This window comes from Trichomycterus rosablanca, chromosome 4 (genome assembly GCF_030014385.1).
Source record: "Trichomycterus rosablanca isolate fTriRos1 chromosome 4, fTriRos1.hap1, whole genome shotgun sequence".
In the NCBI taxonomy this organism is placed as follows: Eukaryota; Metazoa; Chordata; class Actinopteri; order Siluriformes; family Trichomycteridae; genus Trichomycterus; species Trichomycterus rosablanca.
The window spans coordinates 47255461-47278186 of NC_085991.1; the positions used below are offsets into that span (position 1 = coordinate 47255461).

Consider the following 22726-nt stretch of genomic DNA (forward strand, 5'->3'; position numbering starts at 1 on the left):
GCAACCTGGAAGTGGTGGGGCTTGGACTGGCAACCTTTTGATTACTGGACCAGTACCTTAACCACTAGGCTACAGTAGCTGTTGTTCTGTTGTTCAGAGGTCACTTTGTTTAATTAGCATCTGTTTTTGAAACGGGACGTCCAACAAGCTCACGGTCAGGTGTTCAAATAGTGACCGACCCACTGCAACCCTGACCAGGATTAAAGAATCCCCAGCCTGTTGTATTTCCCCCGTGTAGGATGCTTTTGTAGGATAAAGCCAGTCAGCGTAATGAATCCAGGCTGGAGGAAACAGCTCGGCGTGCTGCGCAGTGGAAGCTTCTCCTCATTAAACACGACGTCTCCTGCAGGTTTCAGCTTTTAATGATGTCGTTAATCTCGGACCTCGTTGTATTTATAAGGACGCGCCACCAACGACGACGGATTGTAAACAAGACGAGAGAAGGATCTGGCCTAGCTGTTCCTCATCAGCTCGTACACATTTACCTCATTACTGTCTGAATTCATACGCGCATGCAGCCGGGATTCGACCTCAGAGGTTCAGTCGCTGTTAGCTGAATAACTACTGTGTTTTTGATCTGCATATAATGTAATCAGCAAGGGTAGAGCTGTCGCCTCACATCAAGGTCCCCAGGTGGAGAGGTCTGAGTCATTTCTGTGTGGAGTTTGCATGTTCTCCCCGTGCCTGTGTGGGTTTCCTCCGGGAGCTCCGGTGTGTGTGCCCTGTGATGGACTAGTGACCTGTGCAGGGTGTTTCCTACATTTCCTCCAGTGAATTGGACTCACAGCAACCCTGAAATAAATAAAGTGGTGGTGAAACTGACAATGAATGAATGGATGGATGGATGGATGTATGAATTAATTAATGTATGTATGAATGAATGAATGAATGTATGAATGAATGAATGGATGTATGTATGTATGAATGAATGAATGAATTTATGAATTAATTAATGTATGTATGTATGAATGAATGAATAAATGTATGTATGGATGAATGAATGAATGAATGAATGGATGGATGAATGTACAAAAGAATGGACGCATGCATGAATGAACGAATGTTTGTGTGTATGCATCAATGGATGAATGTATGAAAGAGTGGGTGGATGTATGAATAAATGAATTAATGTATGAAAGAATGAATGTATGTATGAATGGGTTGATGAATGTATGTATAAATGAACGAATAGATGAATGGATGAATGAATGAGCATATGAATGAATAAATAAGTGTATGTATAAATGGGTGGATGCATGAATGGATGTATGAATAAATGGATGTATGTATGAATGAATGTATGAATGGATGCATGAATAAATGTATGAATGAATGTATGTATGAATGGATGGATGTATAAATGAATAAATAAATGTATGAATGAATGTAGGTATGATTGAATGGATTGCTGTATTAATAAATAAATGGTTGAATGTATGAATAAATTAATTAATGAATGAACGAATGAATGTATGAATTAATGAATGTATGTATGGATGGATGAATTAATGAATAGAATGTATGGATGAAATAATGGATGTATGAATTAATTATGTATGAATGAATGTGTGAATGAATAAATTAATGTACAAATGAATGAATTAATGTATGTATGAATAGATAGATGAATGGATGAACATATGAATGAACTGTATGAATGAATGTATGTATAAATGAATGGATGTATGAAAAAATGGATTAATGTATGAATGAATGTATAAATAAATGGATGGATGAATGTATGAATGAATTACTTATAAATGAATGGAAGAATGAATAAATAAATTGATGAATGAATGAATGATTAGATGTATGAATGAATGGATGAATCAATGATTAGATGAATGGATGAATAGATAAATAAATATAAGATAATCACTCACAATAAGGTGGGTAGTGCGCAGCAGCATGAGTCCTAGAGTTCTGGGTTCAGTCCTCACTTCCTGTCACTGCCTGTAATGACTGAAATTTTTTCCTAAATTTGCTTCTGTCTCCCTCCCACCTCTTAAAAACATCCGGAGGGTAGATTGGCTGCTCTCGGATGTCTGAATGTGTAAGTGTTTGTTGTGTTCTGTCCGGGATGGATTTATGCTCGGCAGATGTTTTCAGGTTGTGCTGGAACAAAGGAAGGAACAAACGAAAATGTCAAGAATCCTTCAAAAATTCAGCTGAGTTTTAATCAGATTCAACAATTTATAGCTCCAAATGTATTCGAGCAAGTTTCAGGACGAGTGGGCACAAATTCCCACAAACACGCCACAAAATCTTGTGATGAGCTTTTAGAAAAGTCTGGAGGCTTTTACAGCTTCAAGGAGAGAGCTTATTGGTTCCTATATTCATTTCCATGATTTTGAAATGGGATGTCCGTGGTCAGGTGTCCGAATACTTTTGGTGTGTAAATATTGGTTTATATGATTTATATATTGATTTTTTGCTCACGCCTGCCTAGTGCTGAGTATGTAACCTGACCAGTGCACTATATGGCCAAAAGTATTTGGACACTTGACCATGAGCTTGTTGGACGGCTCATTTAAAAAACAAATGCTCTCAAAACAGAGTGACCTCTATGTGATCTTTTCAGGTATAACAACAACTGTTCTGAAAAGGCTTCTCACAAGACTTTGACGTATGTCTGTGGGAATTTGTGCCCTTTTAGTCCATTGATGTTCCAGTTAATTCTTAATCTGTTCAGTGGGGCTGAGGTTAAGGCTCTGTGCCCTGATTATTATTATCATTATTTATTATTATTATTATTATTATTATTATTGTTGTTATTGTTATTATTATTATTAATTATTAATTATAATTATTATTAATTCTTTTATTAATATTTTTTATTATCCTTTTTTGTTACTATTATTTATTTTTATTATCCTTTTTTGTTATTATTATCTATTTTACTGTTGTTATCTTTACTATTATTATTATTATTATTATTTGATTATCTTTATTATTATTTTTTTATTATCTTTTCTGCTATTATTGTTTCTTTTTATTATCTTTTTTATTATTTTTTAGTATCTAAAAAATACTTTTTTGTTATTGTTTATACATTTCAATTTTTGTATTATTAACATTATTATTTGATTCTCTTTTTTTGTTATTATTTTTATTCTCCTTTTTTATTATTATTTCTTTTTATTATCTTTTTTTATTATTTTTTATTATGTTTTTTGCTGTTATTATTTCTTTTTTATTATCTTTTTTTATAATTTTTTATTATCTTTTTTTGTTATTATGGTTTATACATTTCTATTTTTTTATTATTGTTATTATTATTATTATTATAATTTTTTTTTTGATTATCTTTTTAGCCAATCCGCTGCTAGGGACCCCAATGGGGTCCAAGGAGGATGTATATAAAGCCATGCCCCGATCTGTGCTCCTCCACTTTCTGTACAGACGCCCTGGGCAACCAAGGTTCTTATACAGTATTGATAACCCCACCCCTTTGTTCGGTCTTTCCCACCCAGCAGACTGAAGGCCAATTTGTGTCTGCTGCAGGCATTAGAAGGCGCCTAGCCGTCCGATAACAGAGCTGAGATTTGAACCTGGGAGCTCAGAATCTCAGCGCTGGTGTGCTAGTGGAATATCCCACTGCGCCACCTGGGCGCCTAGTTTCGTATTCCTAGATTTGGAATAAACTGAACAGCATAGTCATGGACCTTTCCGAAACTGTTACTGCAAAGTTGGAGGCATATTAATTTCTTTATATAATTGATTTTATTACAACTGTTAGCAGCTGATGTAGCTGAAACGCATGAATTCAGTCATTAGAAGGGGCGTCCCAATACTTTTGTTCATATAGAGTATGAAGCAGTAAAAATAAATGAAGAACATCCCTCCTGCAGGTTTTGTGAGGTCGTGATTAATAGTCGCTCTTCTGCTGTCTGTCACAAATCCATGTCTGTTCTCTGAGCTCGGTGGTAATTAGTGTCTTTATCAGCACCAGACCGACGGGAGCGCTCGAATCAATGACCGCTAAAGATTCCTTCATTAACGTCTTCATGAGCGCTTATATCTCCACACACTCCACACACGCCATTTCTTCTCCAGGCTTCACTAATGGTCCATCAGGATCACACGTGTTCCACTTTAATCACAGCCGTACCGCTGCATCCAGCATTCAGAGCTGTGAGTGTCAGTGGTGTCAGTGCTGGTTACAGAGATCATTTATTTATCAACGGAAACTAGCAAACCGGCTGCAGTGGGTGGTGCTGTCGCCTCACAGCAAAAAGAACCTGAGTTTGATCCTTTCTGTGTGGGGTTTGCATGTTCTCCCTGTGTCCACATGGGTCTCCTTTGGGTGCTTCAGTTTCCTCCCACAGTCCAAAGACATGCAGTCAGGTTCATTGCAGATACTAAAACTGTTCTGTGTGTGTGTGTCCTGGGATGTTTTCTGTCTTTTGCCCATTGCATAAGACTCACCGTGATCCTGACCAGGATAAAGCAGTAAAACATAAAATGAACCAATGAATCCAGGTTTAAATCTCTCTCTTGCTCTTGGCCGACCGGTCAGCTACACAGATACATTGATTATTATTATTAGTAGTAGTATTATTATTATTAATTATTATTATTGTTATTGTTATTATTATTATTAATTATTATTAAGTATTATTATTAATATTATTATTATTTATTATTATTATGATTATTATTAATCAGTTATTTATGTATTAATAATAATATTATCATCAGTATTATTATTGTTTTATCAGTATTATTATTGTTATTATTATTATTACTATTATTATTATCATTATTATTATTATTATTATTATTATTATCATTGGTAGATGTATTATTATTATTATAATTATTATTATTAACATTGGTAGATTTATTATTATTATTATTAACATTGGTAGATTTCTTATTATTATTATTACTATTAACATTGGTGGATTTATTATTATTATTATTATTATTATTATTATTAACATTGGTAGATTTATTATTATTATTATTATTATTAACATTGGTAGATTTATTATTATTAACATTATTATTATTATTATTATTATTAACATTGGTAGATTTATTATTATTATTATTGACATTGGTAGATTTATTATTATTATTATTAACATTGGTAGATTTTTTATTATTATTAACATTGGTAGGAGAGGAAATCCAGAAATAAGTAAAAAACAGATGAATTATTTATAAATATGCTGTATTTTAAAAGTGCACATTTAAAAATGAGATTATGACTTTACTAATGTGATACAAAACAAATATTTAAAGGTGTGTGAGTGCATTTATGGAAAATATACTGTATTGGCTCTGGAGAAGTTTCTCCAGTCCTGTTGAGGTGAAAGCAGGTTTTATTTCAGTGGAAGAGTAAATTGAATTTGTCTGTGAATATTTAGCAGGTCTGTGGGATGAAGGATTCTGTAAATGTTCTATAAATCACATTGTAGAATTGTGTAATCTCATTGTTCCTCTGCTCAGTACTGGAATAATCCTAGATTGGATTGGAATGAATCTGATATGCATGGTGATAATGATGATGAGCATAATGAAACGTGATCTATACTCACTGAGCTGAAATGAATAGAGCAAAGCTGAATCTTCAGGCTTCCTTTCATTCACATATTGTTTTCAGACAGTTACTATATAACCACAATATTCCTACAACCCATGATGCTTTGCAGGAAATATGGACAATATGTCCGGTGAAACGTAAACGAACGCATTGGATAGCGACATAACAGTGGGAGCAAACCAGAACCACGATGAAGTGGGATTATGTCTGTCTCTATCTTTCTACCATAGATGAGTGGGAAGATGATAAGCAGGAGAGTTTAAGAGACATAGAACTCAAATCAAACATCTAATTCTATGTTAAAACCTTTCCCTCGTTTTGATGTTGTGGACAGTGGAGTCTTAATGGGTTTAGCTGTGGGAACTGGAAGATTGTAGATTTAAATCCCGGCCATGCAGCCACAGTTGGGCCCTTGAGCAAGGCCCTTAACCCTCTCGGCTCTTGGGGCGCCGTACAGTGGCAGACCCTGCAATCTGACCCCAGCTTTCAGATAAGCTGGGATATTGCAGAAAAATAATGTTTTTGTACTGAACACAGGCATATGACAAATGATTATCATTATCAAACTATTATCATTATTAATAATAATAATTAAATATTATTATCATTATCTGTATTATTATTATTATTATTATTACTATTATTATTAATAATAATAATAATAATAATTAGTATTATTATTGCTATTATTATTATTATTATTATTGCTATTATTATTATTAATAATAATAATAATAATTATTATTATTATTGCTATTATTAATTATTCTAATTATTATTTTTATTATTATTATTGTTTTGTTATAATTATTTTGTTATCATTATGTTTATTATTATTATTATTATTGTTATTATTATTATTATTATTGCTATTATTATTATTATATTTTTTACTATTATTACAAATGTAATTACCATTATTATTTTTATTATTATTATTATTATTATTATTATTATTATTAACATTATTAGCACACTTTGCTGCATCACCAGGCCAAATATTTTATTAATCAATTTGTTCCCAATTTGCATTTTTATTTATTTTCTTTATTTCTTTTTTATTGACATTTAGAACCTGCCTGACAGACTGTGACTAAATTCAAGGTTCAAACCTGCGTCAATAGACACTAGTGTTGTGCTGCATCCACACCACATGTTGTAGATTTAACTGTATCTATAATAAATGTTAATAAATGTTAGCGCAGCAGGTGGTGTGGATAGCACATAGCACCGGGTTTCCTCCAGGTACTTTAATTTCCTCCCACCTCCTCAAGAGTTGTATCGGGTGCTCTGTTCTGCTCCTAGGTCTTAGTGTCTGAAGTGTTTGTCGCCTTGTGATGGATTGGCGGCACCCAGGGTCACGGTTGCTGCGTTTCCTTTGCGAAAATGCATAATCATGTCGTTGTACCATGTCACGACCTCATTTCTTCTCTCTCTGTGCTGTGATGTGCAGGAGGCGCCGCGATCCAACGCCCTACCGGAGATTATAATTCCCTCACGGCGAGCGGACGGCGAGTTCAAGCGCGTGAAGAGAGACTGGGTCATTCCTCCTATTAACGTCCCGGAGAACTCCAGAGGACCTTTTCCACAGGAGCTGGTCAGGGTAAGGTCACGTGTTTACTGTCTAGCACCGTCTAGTCTTTAGCGTCGGGGCCCCCGCGCTCTCCCGCCGGCACGCAGATGGACGGGTACGAACCAGAACATCCTGCAGCTACGCGGTTCCGCCATTAACTCTCATATATACATATTCGGTCTGGAACGCACGGCACTTACCGACGTCCTCGGCCTGCCCACGCCTGCACGCAGAACCTGCCCCGCAGACAGCATCTAATCCCGGCACACCACAGCAAACCCACACAGTTCACACACCCACACACACCATCTGCTAGCACCCAGTCGAGGAGTCCGCCGTCGAATGCGCAGTGACGGAGCCGCGACACGGGAAGCGAAAATCCACTCGAAAAAACAAAGAGTTGAAATTAATTTCAACATCACGCTGAGGAACTTTTATCTACACCAAGAGAACGCAGACGTGTTCGTGAGCATTACTCTAAAGTCGGAGATAAGATTTCCTAACGTGTCTGTGGGAATTTGCGCCCATCTGTGAAGCCTTACTTGCAATCGATGCTCCAAATCAGATGGAGGGTCTTCACACCTAACTCATCAAATGATGTGTTCATACGTCTCACCTAATGCTAAAACTAAACAGGAACGGTTCTTCCCTAAACTGTTGCTACAGATTTAATTTAATGTTGCTACATAAATTGCGCAATATGGACAAAAGTATTGGGACAACGCTTATAGCTTTCGGATTCATGTGTTTCAGCCACAACAATTGCTAACAAGTGGAATAAATTAGTTATATGAAGGGAATTATACATATAGGATTCCATCTTTGTAGCAACAGTTCAGGGAAGGGCCTTCCTGTTTCAACATCACACTGAAGAACCTTTATCTACACCAAACCAACACAGACATATAGAAGATTCTGTAAAGCACAACAATATAGGGCTGAGCATTAATCTATAGTCTGAGGCTTTCTGCAAGATTTCCTAACATGTCTGTGGGAATTTGCGCCCATCTGTGAAGCCTGACTTGCAATCGATGCTCCAAATCAGATCGGATCAGAATCCCAGTGGAGGTTCTTCACACCTAACTCATCAAATGATGTCTTCATACGTCTCACCCAGTGGCGATTTCTCTTAAGACTGCAAGGGAAGCTCGGCTTTCCCTAAAATGTCAAAAATTAAATGGTGAAATATGTAGAGTTGTGTTAACATTTCATTGACTACAAATGCGTTAGAACACGTTCATCTCGAAGACGAGTTCGTTCAGAATCAGCTACTTATCATACATTCCCTTAGCGTCAATGCATTTGCCCGCAGAAGCTGAGCGTCTCTTCACTTCTATGGGGCTGCATGGGTTTTTTTTTTTTTTCATTGCTTCGAAACTCGCCGGGCATTGGATAAATGCCGTGATTTTGTCCCGCCCCCGGACGCTGAGCGTCTCTGGGGGTGAATGGAGCTGCGGGCGGGTCTGGACGCTGAGCTTCTGCAAGATGATTGGAGGATCAGTCGAAAGGCTGGATCCCGTTTTGATTGACAGCTATCACACAGCTTCAGTCCCATCGCGGATTTTGCGAGTGAAGTCGAAAGACAAACTGCAACCCATTTCAGGACATTTTCTTGAAAAGGAACAGAGGGCAGAATTTATATATAAATAAATTGACAAATTTTATGATGTAAGCCGACAATGAGCTTCCCCTCTTTGAAAGACCAGCAGCCGCCACTGGTCTCACCTAATGCTAAAACTAAACAGGAACGGTTCTTCCCTAAACTGTTGCTACAGATTCACACTTAAATTGTGCAATATGGACAAAAGTATTGGGACAACCCTTATAGCTTTCGGATTCATGTGTTTAGCCACAACAATTACCAACAGGTGGAATAAATCAGTTAGATAAAGTGAATTATACAAATAGGATTCCATCTTTGTAGCAACAGTTTAGGGAAGGGCCATCCACTTTTGGCACAACAATATAGGGCTGAGCATTAATCTAAAGTCGGAGGCTTCCTGCAAGATTTCCTAACGTGTCTGTTGGAATTTGCGCCCATCTGTAAAGTCAAGCACAAATCCCAAATGACCTTTAATCGATGCTCCTAACAATCCCAATAGGGATTGGGATCACACCAAACTCATCAAATGATGTCTTCATACGTCTCACCTAATGGTAAAACTAAACAGGAACGGGTCCTCCCTAAACTGTTGCTACAGATTCACACATAAATTGCGCAATATGGACAAAATATTGCGCCTTATAGTTTTTGAATTCATGTGTTTCAGCCACAACAGTTGATAACTGGTGAAATAAATCAGTTATATAAAGGGAATCTTCACTGGCTTCCTGTAGCTGCACGCATTCAGTTTAAAACACTGATGCTCGCCTACAAAGCCAAAAATGGACCAGCTCCAAGCTACCTTCGAGGTCTAATCAAACCCCGCTCTGTACCGCGCAACCTCCGAGCCACTAGTCTCGCTCGACTTGAGCCTCCACCCAGGACTAAAGGAAGACGAGCATCAAGGCTCTTCTCTGTTCTAGCACCCAAGTGGTGGAACGAACTTCCTCTGTCTGTCCGAACATCTGAGTCTCTCGCTGTCTTTAAAAAACGATTAAAAACCTTCATCACCTTTTTACTAAACACTTAAGCTGACTTTCCATTTCCAAAAAAAATAAATAAAAAATACACTTTGGTTCTAACAGGTTTCAGCAGATTCGTGTTCTTTGACTGTTGTTTACTAAAACTTGAGTAATGAAATGTTTACTACGGAAGCTCATCTGTAAGTCGCTCTGGATAAGAGCGTCTGCTAAATGCAGAAAATGTAAAATGGAATTATAGGATTCCAACTTTGTAGCAACATTTTAGGGAAGGGCCTTCCCACACCAAGTGAACCCAGACGTGTAGAAGATTCTGTAAAGCACAACACTATAGGGCTCTCTCATTCAGCTGTGTGTGTGTGTGTGTGTGTGTGTGTGTGTTTGTAGATCCGCTCGGACCACGATAACAAGGTGAACCTGCGCTACAGCGTGACCGGCCCCGGAGCTGACCAGCCGCCCACCGGCATCTTCTCTATCGACCCCATCTCTGGAGAGCTCACCGTGCTCAAACCCCTGGACCGCGAGCACATAGCCAACTTCCACGTAAGCACCGCCTCTTTTCTAAACATAGATGGTGGATGGTGCAGTGCTGAGATCTCGAGCTCTTGAGTTCGAATCTCGTTTACATTTATAGCATTTAGCAGACGCTTTTTATCCCAAGTACCGTGACAGTATATTGTCTAGGCAATTGAGGGTTAAGGGCCTTTATCAAGGGCCCAACAGTGACAACCTGGCAGTTGTGGGGCTTGAATCAGTGACTTTTTGATTACTAGTCCAGTACCTTAACCACTAGGCTACACCTGCACTGAATCTCAGTTCTGCTGCTCACCGTCCAGGCGCCTACACAGACACACGATTGGGGAACGATGCCTAAAACAATGATCCTTGTCGCTGGTCACTCATGTGATACTGCGTTCTGTGAGACCCCGCCCCTGACAGGTGAAAAAAAGCGACCATCAGTGATGAAACTCCAATTGGCCGTGACTGGACTGGGTGCAAAATGCTTTCTTGTTTTAGAGTTTGATGACCAGATAGATCGGATATGTCTGATCTCTCTACGTAGGCGCATTTTACGTCATCATACACTCACGAGAAGAGGGCGTGTCTAAATTCTTACATACCTGAAATGCTCCTACTGAGGCGCCTTGTTTCTGAGTGATGATCTGACTGAATGATGAGGGAGCGTCCGATGCTACCTTAGCGCTGAAGGCAATCCCAGAATTCAGTGCGGCACTTTCTCACCAAAGATTACAAACATGGACGAATGCGGAGCGACCAACAGAGTTCCTTTTAAATGTAAATAAATTCTCATTGATTTGTCAGGGACAGTTTAACTGTTTCGGTACACAGAGGGAGACGTTAGCTCTCATGCTAGCGGGTTGTGCCACTGCAGCCCATTGGTTTGAATGGTCTGAGGCTAACTGTGTTAGCTTAGCAAGCTAAAACTGAGGTGACGTAAAGTAGTGCGTCTAAATAATCTGCCTTATGCGTTTGATGTCTTATTAGAATCCTCTCTACTGAGGCAGCTGATCAGGTAGGCATTAGGCATCAAGGCAGCTCACTAGGTTTTCAGACAGAGCATGCATGCTAGGGAGGTCACTAATGTAAAAGGGAATAGGCTATGTCTAAATTAGGATGGGAAATAAACCATAAAAGCTTCTGATTTTCAGATTGATCTTTCTGATTGACGTGAGAAGTTATTCACTCATTCATTCACTCACTCATTCACTCACTAACTCACTCATTCACTCAGTCATTCACTCAGTCACTCACTCAGTCATTCACTCACTCAGTCACTCTCACTCAGGCACTCACTTATTCACTCAATCACTCACTCAGCAATTCACTCACTCATTCACTCACTTATTTACCTACTCACTCATTCACTCATTAATTTACTTACTCATGTACTCACTCATTCACTCACTCATTCACTCAGTCACTCTCACTCAGGCACTCACTTATTCACTCAATCACTCACTCAGCAATTCACTCACTCATTCACTCAGTCACTCATTCACTCATTAATTTACTTACTCATGTACTCACTCAGGCACTCACTTATTCACTCAATCACTCACTCAGCAATCACTCACTCAGCAATTCACTCACTTATTCACTTACTCACTCATTCACTCAGTCACTCATTCACTCATTAATTTACTTACTCATGTACTTACTCATGTACTTACTCATTCACTCACTCATTCACTCACTCATTCACTCAGTCAGTCACTCGGTCACTCATTCACTCACTTAGTCACTCACTTACTCAGTCACTCTCACTCAGGCACTCACTCAGTCACTCACTCAGTCACTCACTCATGCACTCAATCATTCACTCAGCAATTCACTCACTCATTTACTCACTAATTTGCTCGCTCACTCAGTCAGTCACTCATTCATTCGTTCAATTGCTTAATCAGTCAGTCACTCATTTATTCATTAATTCTCTTAATCAGCCACTCACTCACTCAGTCAAAGGAAAAGAACAGTAGCAGAAATTGTAAACATTAGAGTCGGTGTTTGATGTGATGGCGACTTTTTACAGGAATGAGAAGCTTGTTGTCGATGCCACGTGGTGGACAGGATGGTATTTATGGCGCGGCCGGTTGGCGAGCTCTCCGCCTGACGTGTATATTTGTCACGGCTGAGTTTTACGTCGCCCATTCCGGCTCAAGCGGCGGCAGTAAAAATGAAGCATATTCCTCGTCTCTTAATATGTAGCCGCATCGACGTGATCGTATCTGTGAATTTACTGCGGCAATTTCACTGCTCCAAAATGCAACTGAGCTTTTACTGTCAGCAGCTTTTCATATAGATCCGACACTGAATTAACACACAGCACTCATTCATTCACTCACTCATTCACTAACTCACTCATTAACTTACTCAGTTACTAACTCACTCAAACACTCACTCTCTCATTCACTCACTTATTCACTCACTCATTCATACACTCATTCACTCAGTCAGTCACTCACTCATTCACTTAGCAATTTACTCACTCATTTACTCACTCACTAACTTGCTCGCTCACTCAGTCAATCAGTCACTCATTTATTAATTCGCTCAATCAGTCACTCACTCATTCACTCACTTATTCACTCACTCACTCAGTCACTCATTCATTTACTTATTCACTCTCTCACTCATTCACTCACTCATTCACTCACTTATTCACTCTCAGTCACTCACTCATTCACTCTCTCATTCACTCACTCAGTCACTCATTCACTCACTCAGTCACTCACTCATTTACTCACTCATTCATACACTCATTCACTCAGTCAGTCACTCACTCATTCACTTAGCAATTTACTCACTCATTTACTCACTCACTAACTTGCTCGCTCACTCAGTCAATCAGTCACTCATTTATTAATTCGCTCAATCAGTCACTCACTCATTCACTCACTCAGTCATTCACTCACTTAGTCACGCACTTACTCATTCACTCAGTCAGTCACTTATTCATTCATTCAATTGCTTAATCAGTCACTCACTTATTCATTAATTTGCTCACTCAGTCAGTTACTCACTCATTCACTCACTAACTCATTTACTCACTCACTCATTCAGTCACTCATTCATTCATTCAATTGCTTAATGTCAGTCACTCACTCATTTACTCACTCACTCATTTACTCACTCACTAACTTGCTCATCTCATTCATTCATTCAGTTGCACAAGTGCAAAACAACACAATAAACACAGTGCAGTACCACAAATATAAAGACCTACAATAAATACAAGATACATTTTTAATCTGAATGTAAGTAGACTAGAGACGAGAATAGTGTTGGTCAGTACATGGTACAGGTGTTTGGTACTGTTCAGTAATGAAAAAGGTATTTAATTGTACATTTAGAATTGAAACACCCCCAGCGGAGCACCAGTTACACTGTCAGCATGTTTAAAAATGCCATTTATTTTGGTTAATTGGACCTTAAGGACCACGCTTGTACCTCTGAGGGTACATTTACATCGTTTGTAAGTGAAGTGATTAGACTGTATGTGTTAGGTGTGTTTTTTTCTGACTGTAATGTGTGAAATGTTCGCAGCTGAGAGCTCATGCCGTGGACCTGAACGGCAATCAGGTGGAAAATCCTATCGACATTGTGATCAACGTGATTGACATGAATGACAACCGACCGGATTTTGTTCATCAGATCTTTAATGGAAGTGTACCAGAGGGCTCCAGGCCAGGTATGTGTTAGTGTGTGTGTGTGTGTGTGTGTGTGTGTGTGTGTGTGTGTGTGTGTGTGGTAAAGGCAGTCGTATTGATTTAAAACGGTGACTCAACTTCAGAGTTTATTAAGAAGTTCATACAGCGATAAATCAAGGACTTACATTTATTTGCCAACATGAGTGAACTTGATTTGGTGTTTATAAAAAAATAAATACAAAACAACCCTAAAAATATGAGACTCTGTTTCCCCCTCAGGCACGTCTGTAATGACGGTGACGGCTGAGGATAAGGACGACCCTCGTACCCATAACGGCCAGTTACGCTATAAGATCCTGTCCCAGACCCCAGTGAGTCCGAGCTCCAACATGTTCACCATCAACAACCGCACCGGCAGCATCATCACCGTAGCAGCAGGACTGGACCGAGAGGTAAAACATCGTCCGACCTCTTATTCACTCATTCACTTACTTACTCACACACTTACACCCTCCCTCACTAATTTACTAACACACTCCCTCACACAATCATTCACTCACTCAAATCACGCACTCACTCACTTATTCACTCCCTAATTCACTAACACTCCCTCACACAATCATTCACTCACTCAAATCACACACTCACTCACTTATTCACTCCCTAATTCACTAACACTCCCTCACACAATCATTCACTCACTCAAATCACGCACTCACTCACTTATTCACTCCCTAATTCACTAACACTCCCTCACACAATCATTCACTCACTCAAATCACACACTCACTCACTTATTCACTCCCTAATTCACTAACACTCCCTCACACAATCATTCACTCACTCAAATCACACACTCACTCACTTATTCACTCCCTAATTCACTAACACTCCCTCACACAATCATTCACTCACTCAAATCACGCACTCACTCACTTATTCACTTCCTAATTCACTAACACTCCCTCACACAATCATTCACTCACTCAAATCACACACTCACTCACTTATTCACTTCCTAATTCACTAACACTCCCTCACACAATCATTCACTCACTCAAATCACGCACTCACTCACTTACTCACTTCCTAATTCACTAACACTCCCTCACACAATCATTCACTCACTCAAATCACGCACTCACTCACTTATTCACTCACTAATTCACTAACACTCCCTCACACAATCATTCACTCACTCAAATCACACACTCACTCACTTATTCACTCACTAATTCACTAACACTCCCTCACACAATCATTCACTCACTCAAATCACACACTCACTCACTTATTCACCAACCCCCTCATTCACTTACTCACACATTTAATCACTCACTCACACATTTACTCAATCACTCATTCACTCATCCATTTAGTCACTTACTCACTCATTCACTTACACATTTAATCACTCACTCACACATTCAGTCACTTACTCATTTACTTACTCACACATTTAATCACACACCCACTCACACATTTACTCAATCACTCATTCACTCATCCATTCAGTCACCTACTCAGTCATTTGCTTACTCACACATTTAATCACTCACTCACACATTTACGCAGTCACTCATTCACTCATCCATTCATTAACTTACTCACACATTTACTCAATCACTCATTCACTCATCCATTCAGTCACTTACACATTCACTTACACATTTAATCACTTACTCACACACACATTAACTCAATCACTCATTCACTCATCCATTCAGCCACCCTCACACATTTAATCACTCACTCACACATTTACTTAAGTCACTTACTTATTCACTTACAAATTTACTCAATCACTCATTCACTCATCCATTCAGTCACTTACTCAGTCACTTACACATTTAATCACTTACACTCACTCACACATTTACTCACTCATTCACTCATCCATTCAGTCACTTACTTACTTACACATTTACTCCATCACTCATTCACTCACTCATTCATTCACTCATTCACTTACACATTCACACATTTAATCTCTCACTCACTCACAAACTCACTCATTCACTAACCCAATCAAATATTGGGACACCCCTGTGTCTGAATTTATGTGTTTCAGCCACAACAATTACTAAAAGGTATAATAAATCAATCACACAAAAGAAATTATGTGCTTCCAACTTTGCAGCAACAGTTTAAGGAAGGCCCTTTCCTGAGAAGCCTTTTTAGATTAGTGACTGTTAATATAGCTGGAAAGATCACACAGAGGTATTAAAATAATCCTGTTGATGTGTACTTAGCAGGAGTTAGCATGCGTTTATATTAGCGCATTCCAGCTGCATTGCTCAGTGCGTTTCTTCAGAGCCAGGATGCTTAATTCAGTTCATTAGTAATTAGCAAGCGCTGGTTTAGCTGAGTCAGGTGAGCAGTAGGTGAAGACCTGAGCGCTGCAGTATCTGGATTGAGAGAATGGACGGCGGTGGTAGCTTGGACGGCTCTCTGCAGCTCTCTGACTGACCGTCAGTCCTTCTGCTGCCTAATGAGGCTTCTAATGACAGAGTGACTAACGTCTGACAAAATGTCTGCTGCTGGTGATCAGTCGTCACATCACCCTTCCTCGCCTGAGTGAACGCTGCAGCGTTTACATGAGCACGTGCAGGAGGGAGTGGATGAGCGTCGGCGATAAGAGACGCGAGTATTTAGCCTCTTGTATTTATTTAATATGCAGTACAAACATGCAGCGCAGTGGTTCACTAATGCTGGTTATTTATAATGCTGGTTAGCAAGAATATGTAATAGATTTTTTATTCTCAGCATTTATAAGCCGCTTCTATACAAAGCGACTTACAATTATGACTGAATACAATTTGAGCAATTGCTCAGGGGCCCAACAGTGGCAACCTGGCAGTGGTGGAGCTTTAATTGGCAACCTTCTGATTTCTGATTACTAGTCCACTACTGTAACCACTGACAGCCTAACAGAACAGTGTAAAGAGTGTAAAGAGTTGCAGAATGATCTAAAAGCAGCAGGAATAACAGTTCTAGATTCAGATATATATTGCGATGAAGGTCACGCACGCACACACACACATAAGTATACACTGATCAGCCATAACATTAAAACCACCTCCTTGTTTCTACACTCACTGTCCATTTTATCAGCTCCACTTACCATATAGAAGCACTTTGTAGTTCTACAATTACTGACTGTAGTCCATCTGTTTCTCTGCATGCTTTGTTAGCCCCTTCACCCTGTTCTTCAGTGGTCAGGACCCCCACAGGACCACCACAGAGCAGGTATTATTTAGGTGGTGGATCATTCTCAGCACTGCAGTGACACTGACATGGTGGTGGTGTGTTAGTGTGTGTTGTGCTGGTATGAGGGGATCAGACAAAGCAGTGTCCACTCACTGTCCACTCTATTAGACACTCCTACCTAGTTGGTCCACCTTGTAGATGTAAAGTCAGAGACGATCGCTCATCTATTGCTGCTGTTTGAGTCGGTCATCTTCTAGACCTTCATCAGTGGTCACAGGATGCTGCCCACGGGGCGCTGTTGGCTGGATATATTTTTGGTTGGTGGACTATTCTCAGTCCAGCAGTGACAGTGAGGTGTTTAAAAACTCCAACAGGGCTGCTGTGTCTGATCCACTCATACCAGCACAACACACACTAACACACCACCACCATGTCAGTGTCACTGCAGTGCTGAGAATGATCCACCACCTAAATAATACCTGCTCTGTGGTGGTCCTGTGCATTTAAGAACAGAGTGAAAGCAGGTTAAAAAGGTATGTAGAGAAACAGATGGACTACAGTCAGTAATTGTAGAACTACAAAGTGCTTCTATATGGTAAGTGGAGCTGATAAAATGGACAGTGAGTGCAGAAACAAGGAGGTGGTTTTAATGTTATGGCTGATTGATGTATATAGAAATAAAATAGCACGTATTTAAAACTTAAACACTGATCAGAGAAATTTGGTCATTTACAGGACGGTAATAGCAACAGTTCTTCCTTATTCTAACTAGCGAGCTGCTTTCTAGCAGGTAAAGCGCTAATGCTACACCTCATAGGCAGTTCTGTGAGTCGTAGCTTTCCAAAATTACACATCCTCACACTTAGTTCAAGCAACTCGCCCGAGTTAACACTGCAGCTTTTACTAAAGTGTGTGCAGACACGAGTGTGTGTGTGTCTGTGTGTGTATTTATATGCAAGGCGATGTGTGTGTGTGTGACCTGTATTCATGGTGGACAGTTTAATTAAACTGCCTCTCACACTGAAATAAACCATAAATAAATGAAGAGATGCCAATATGCTAATAAGGATGCCCTCGGTCAGTCAATTTGGCTGAGTGGCATCAGTAATGTATGCGGTCGGGCTATTAGCGAAGCCTCGGCGAGTGCACGCGTACGATACAGAGTAGCGCTGTCCACCACCCACCGCCCACCAGGCAGTATTGACACTGGCCTTGCAGGATGGTAATGGGGTATTAAAGATAATGATTATCGCAGCAGATTCACTCTGCAGGCCAGGCCAGGCGTGATGGAACCATTGATCTCAGCGTGCACAACGAGTCCGGAGTTTCAACACAAAGTAGAGGAAGCACATAAGGAGGAACGTTTGTAATGAACCTAACCACAAACCCCAGTTTCAAAAAAGTTGGGACACTTTCTAAAATTGCAATAAAGCTTAAACTTTTAACTTAAAACTTTTCAATAATTTCCCTCGGGATAAATCTATCTATCTGTCTGTCTGTCTATATATCAGTCTATCTATCTATCTTTCTATATGTCTGCAGAAATATTTCTGTATGTCTATCTGTCTGTCTGTGCATCTGTCTGTTTGTCTATCTAGCTTTCTGTCTATCTCTATCTGTCTGTATGTATGTATGTCTATCTATCTTTCTGTCTGTCTATCTGTCTATCTGTCCGTCTGTCTGTGTATGTCTGTTTATATCTCTATCTGTCTGTCTGTATGTCTATCTGTCCATTTATCTATCGTTCTGTCTGTCTATTTGTCTGTCTGTCTATATATCTATCTATATGTCTGCAGAAATATGTCTGTCTGTATGTCTATCTATCTGTCTGTCTGTCTGTGTATCTGTCTGTCTATCTGTCCATTTATCTATCTTTCTGTCTGTCTGTTTATCTGTCTGTCTGTCTATACAGTATATCTATCTATATGCAGGAATATGTCTGTATGTCTATCTAGCTTTCTGTCTATCTTTCTCTCTAGCTGTCTTTCTGTCAACTTATTTATCTGTCTGTCTGCCTGTCTGTTTATCTGTCTGTATGTTTGCCTGCCTGTCTGTCTATCTCTCTATCTGTCTGTCTGTATGTCTATCTATTTATCTGTCTGTCTGTCTATTCATCTGTCTGTATGTATATACAGACATATATCTTTCTATATGTCTGCAGAAATATGTCTAAATGTCTATCTGTCTGTCTATCTATCAAGAACTCTTAATTTTTTAAATCTCTTGAATTTTTATTTAACTTACAGTGGTAAGTGGAACAGTGGTAGTGTAGTGGGTAGAGCTTTGGGCTATTAATTAAAAAGGTTGAGAGTTCAAATCCCAGCTTTCCCATGCAGCTACTGTTGGGCCCTTGAGCAAGGTCCTTAACCCTGTCTGCTTCAGGGGTGCTGTACAATGGCTGACCCTGCGCTCTGACCCCAGCTTCCACATGAGCTGGAATATGCAAGAAAAAAATAAATTAAACGTCTAAAAACGTCTCACTATTAAGAAAAATGATGGTTGGGTGTGTTGCAGGAATCAAATTCAACATTTGTTTATATGTTTATATATGAACAGAATTAAGTTAATTATTTAAACAACAATTTTTCTTTTGTCCTTTTGTTTGTTAAATAAAGATTCAAGTAAATTAGTACATTACTGATTTTAGTTTTTCTTGGATTTTTAGAAGGTGTCCCAACTTTTTTGGAAATGGGGTTTGTAGATCCAACTAAAATACAATAATACAATTAAATGGTTTAAAGTGACACTGAAAACTTAAAGAAATAAAAACATATTTTACTGTTTTCTTCTATTCTATTGTTTTCTATATTTTATAATTTTTATTAATATTATTATTTGGGCTGCTCACCTGGCGCAGTGGTAAATACATCGTATCAGATCTCAGCTCTGCCATCCGGGTGGGCTGGGCGGCCACATGAACAACGTTTGGCTGTTGTTCATAGGGTAGGACAAGCCAGATAGTGACTCTCTCATGAATGAGTGAATTACCACCACTGCTGACTGGTCGAGGAATAATGCTGATCAGGGTTTGTCTCTCCCTACACAAGGCTGATGGCATATGAACTTGCCTTGTGAAAAGATGCAGTCAGGTATTGCTCACATGTCAGTTCGCTCTCCTCAATCAGAGGCGGGGGTCAGCACCAGTAGAGAGGAAGCATAACGCAATCGGGTAAAAATTGGACGTGCTAAAAATGGAGAGACAAAGGGAAATGCACTTAAAAAATTGAATTTTTTTAGTAATTTGTCTCTCCGTACACAACGCTGAGTTGCACTGCACTCTTCAAAGTGTAGGTGATCTATCTATCTATCTATCTATCTATCTATCTATCTATCTATCTATCTATCTATCTATCTTTCTATGTCTGTCTATATGTCTGTCTATTTGTCTGTCTGTCTTCATATCTGTCTGTCTGTCTATCTATCAGTCTATCTGTCTATCTATCTTTCTATATGTAGAATAAAACATTTAAAACTAGAAGAAACAAGCCGCTCAGGTGGCGCAGTGGTAAAAACACATGCAATGAGAAAAAGAGTGCTCTCAGGGTGTGTCTCTTCGTACCCAACGCTAGGCTGCACTGCACTTGTCAAAGTGTAGGTGATAAGATGCATACAGCATGCTGCCCACGTGTCGCAGGGGGCGTGGGTTAGCTTTGTCCTCCTCAATCAGAGCAGGGATTGGCATTGGTGGAGAGGAAGCATGATGCAATGGGGCAACTGGATGCGCTAAAAAGGGAGAAAAAGGGAGAAAATGCATAAAGAAAATATATATTTTTTAAAATAGAAGAAACAAAACCAAATGTTATTGTTTTCTTTATTTTGTTATTGTTGTTTCGGGTGCTCGGGTGGTACAGCGGTAAATTACACTGTTATGTGTTATCAATTGCTGTAGCTGAAACACATGAACTAAAAATTAGAAGCGCTGTCCCAATACTTTTGTGTGTATTTTTGACCACCCATATGTGTTGGTTTGAGTTTTATAGCAAGCATTTGGGTACAGAAAGACTTTTGGGGTGAATTTCTCTGTTTTTACCTTTGTTACCCCCAACAGTTCACTGCAACATCGAGCAGTGACGAGCGAACATGCTGGTTCGGATCTCAGGAGGACGTTTTCTTACTTCTTGCACATTTCCTCACTGATGATTTTGAACTTTTTTTGTGATGTTTGTGTTTGCAGAAAGTTCCTCAGTACACACTGATCATCCAGGCTACCGACATGGAAGGAAACATGAATTACGGTCTGTCAAACACCGCCACGGCCGTCATCAGGGTGACCGATGTCAACGATAACCCACCGGAATTCACCACTGATTCTGTAAGTTATATTTATTTGTATTAATTTATATAGTTGATTTGAACATTTTACTGATATAATTGTTCTTTAATAAATGACACAGACCAGGCATAACATTATGAGCACTGACAGGTGAATGACAGGTGAATAACACTGATTATCTCTTTATCACGGCACCTGTTAGTAGGTGGGATATATTAGGCAGCAAGTGAACATTTTATCCTCAAAGTTGATGTTAGAAATTGACAAGCATGAGGAGCGAGTTTGACAAGAACCAAGTTGTGATGGCTAGACGACTGGGTCAGAGCATCTCCAAAACCGCAGCTTTTGTGGGTCGTTCCCGGTCTGCAGTGGTCAGTATCCATCAAAAGTGGTCCAAGGAAGGAACAGTGGTAAACTGGCGACAGGGTCATGGGCGGCCAAGGCTCATTGATGCCCGTGTGGTCCGACCCAACAGATGAGCTACTGTAGCTCAAATTGCTGAAGAAGTTAATGCTGGTTCTGATAGAAAGGTGTCAGAATACACAGAGCATCACAGTTTGTTGTGTATGGGGCAGCAAAGCAGGACCAACACAATATTAGGATGGTGGTCATAATGTTATGCCTGATCGGTGTATGTTACATCAATATTTGCTTAAATATGTTCAATAATGTTTGTGTCAAATAAACAATAATATAATAATAATTAAAAAAATAATAATAATAAAGTAATTGCAATAAATAAATAAATAATAATAATAATAGATAAAACACATGCAGCCAGGTCAATTGGAGATACTAAAAGTGCCCTAAGTGTGTGTGAATAAACAATAATAATAATAATAATAACAATAAATAAATAACAATAATAATAACAATAAATAAATAGTAATAATAAATAATAATAATAATAATAAATAATAATAAATAAATAAATAATAACAATAAACAAATAATAATAATAAATAATAATAATAATAATAATAATAAACTAATAACAATAAATAAATAATAATAATAATAAAAATAGATAAAACACATGCAGCCAGGTCAATTGGAGATACTAAAAGTGCCCTAAGTGTGTGTGCATGTAAGTGTGTGACTGGCAACCCGTCCAGGGTGTTCCCTGCCTTTCGCCCAATAAATCAGACCCTCTTGGATCCTGACCAGGATAAAACAGACAGTAAAAGGATAAATTTTCTGTTCCGGCTCTGTCCTGTGTGGTTGGTGCGGTATGGTGCACGTGATTGATATTCAGTATTTAAAGACGTGTTGACGTTTCAGACTGGCATTTAATCCAGCACTTTCACATCTCTCTCTCTCTCTCTCTCTCTCTCTCTCTCTCTCTCTCTCTCTCTCTCTCTCTCTCA

General features: G+C 39.0%; 1 protein-coding gene across 1 annotated transcript in view; it reads left to right on the forward strand.

Annotated features, from left to right (window-relative positions):
* The window catches only part of LOC134312454 (cadherin-2-like), a 181428-nt gene that overhangs the window by 125803 nt on the left and 32899 nt on the right, over positions 1-22726 (forward strand). Inside the window, exons 4-8 of the mRNA XM_062994412.1 lie at positions 7005-7154; positions 10095-10250; positions 13773-13917; positions 14156-14328; positions 21261-21398. Coding sequence (XP_062850482.1) covers positions 7005-7154; positions 10095-10250; positions 13773-13917; positions 14156-14328; positions 21261-21398 — 762 coding nt within the window. The remainder of the gene's footprint in view (positions 1-7004; positions 7155-10094; positions 10251-13772; positions 13918-14155; positions 14329-21260; positions 21399-22726) is intronic.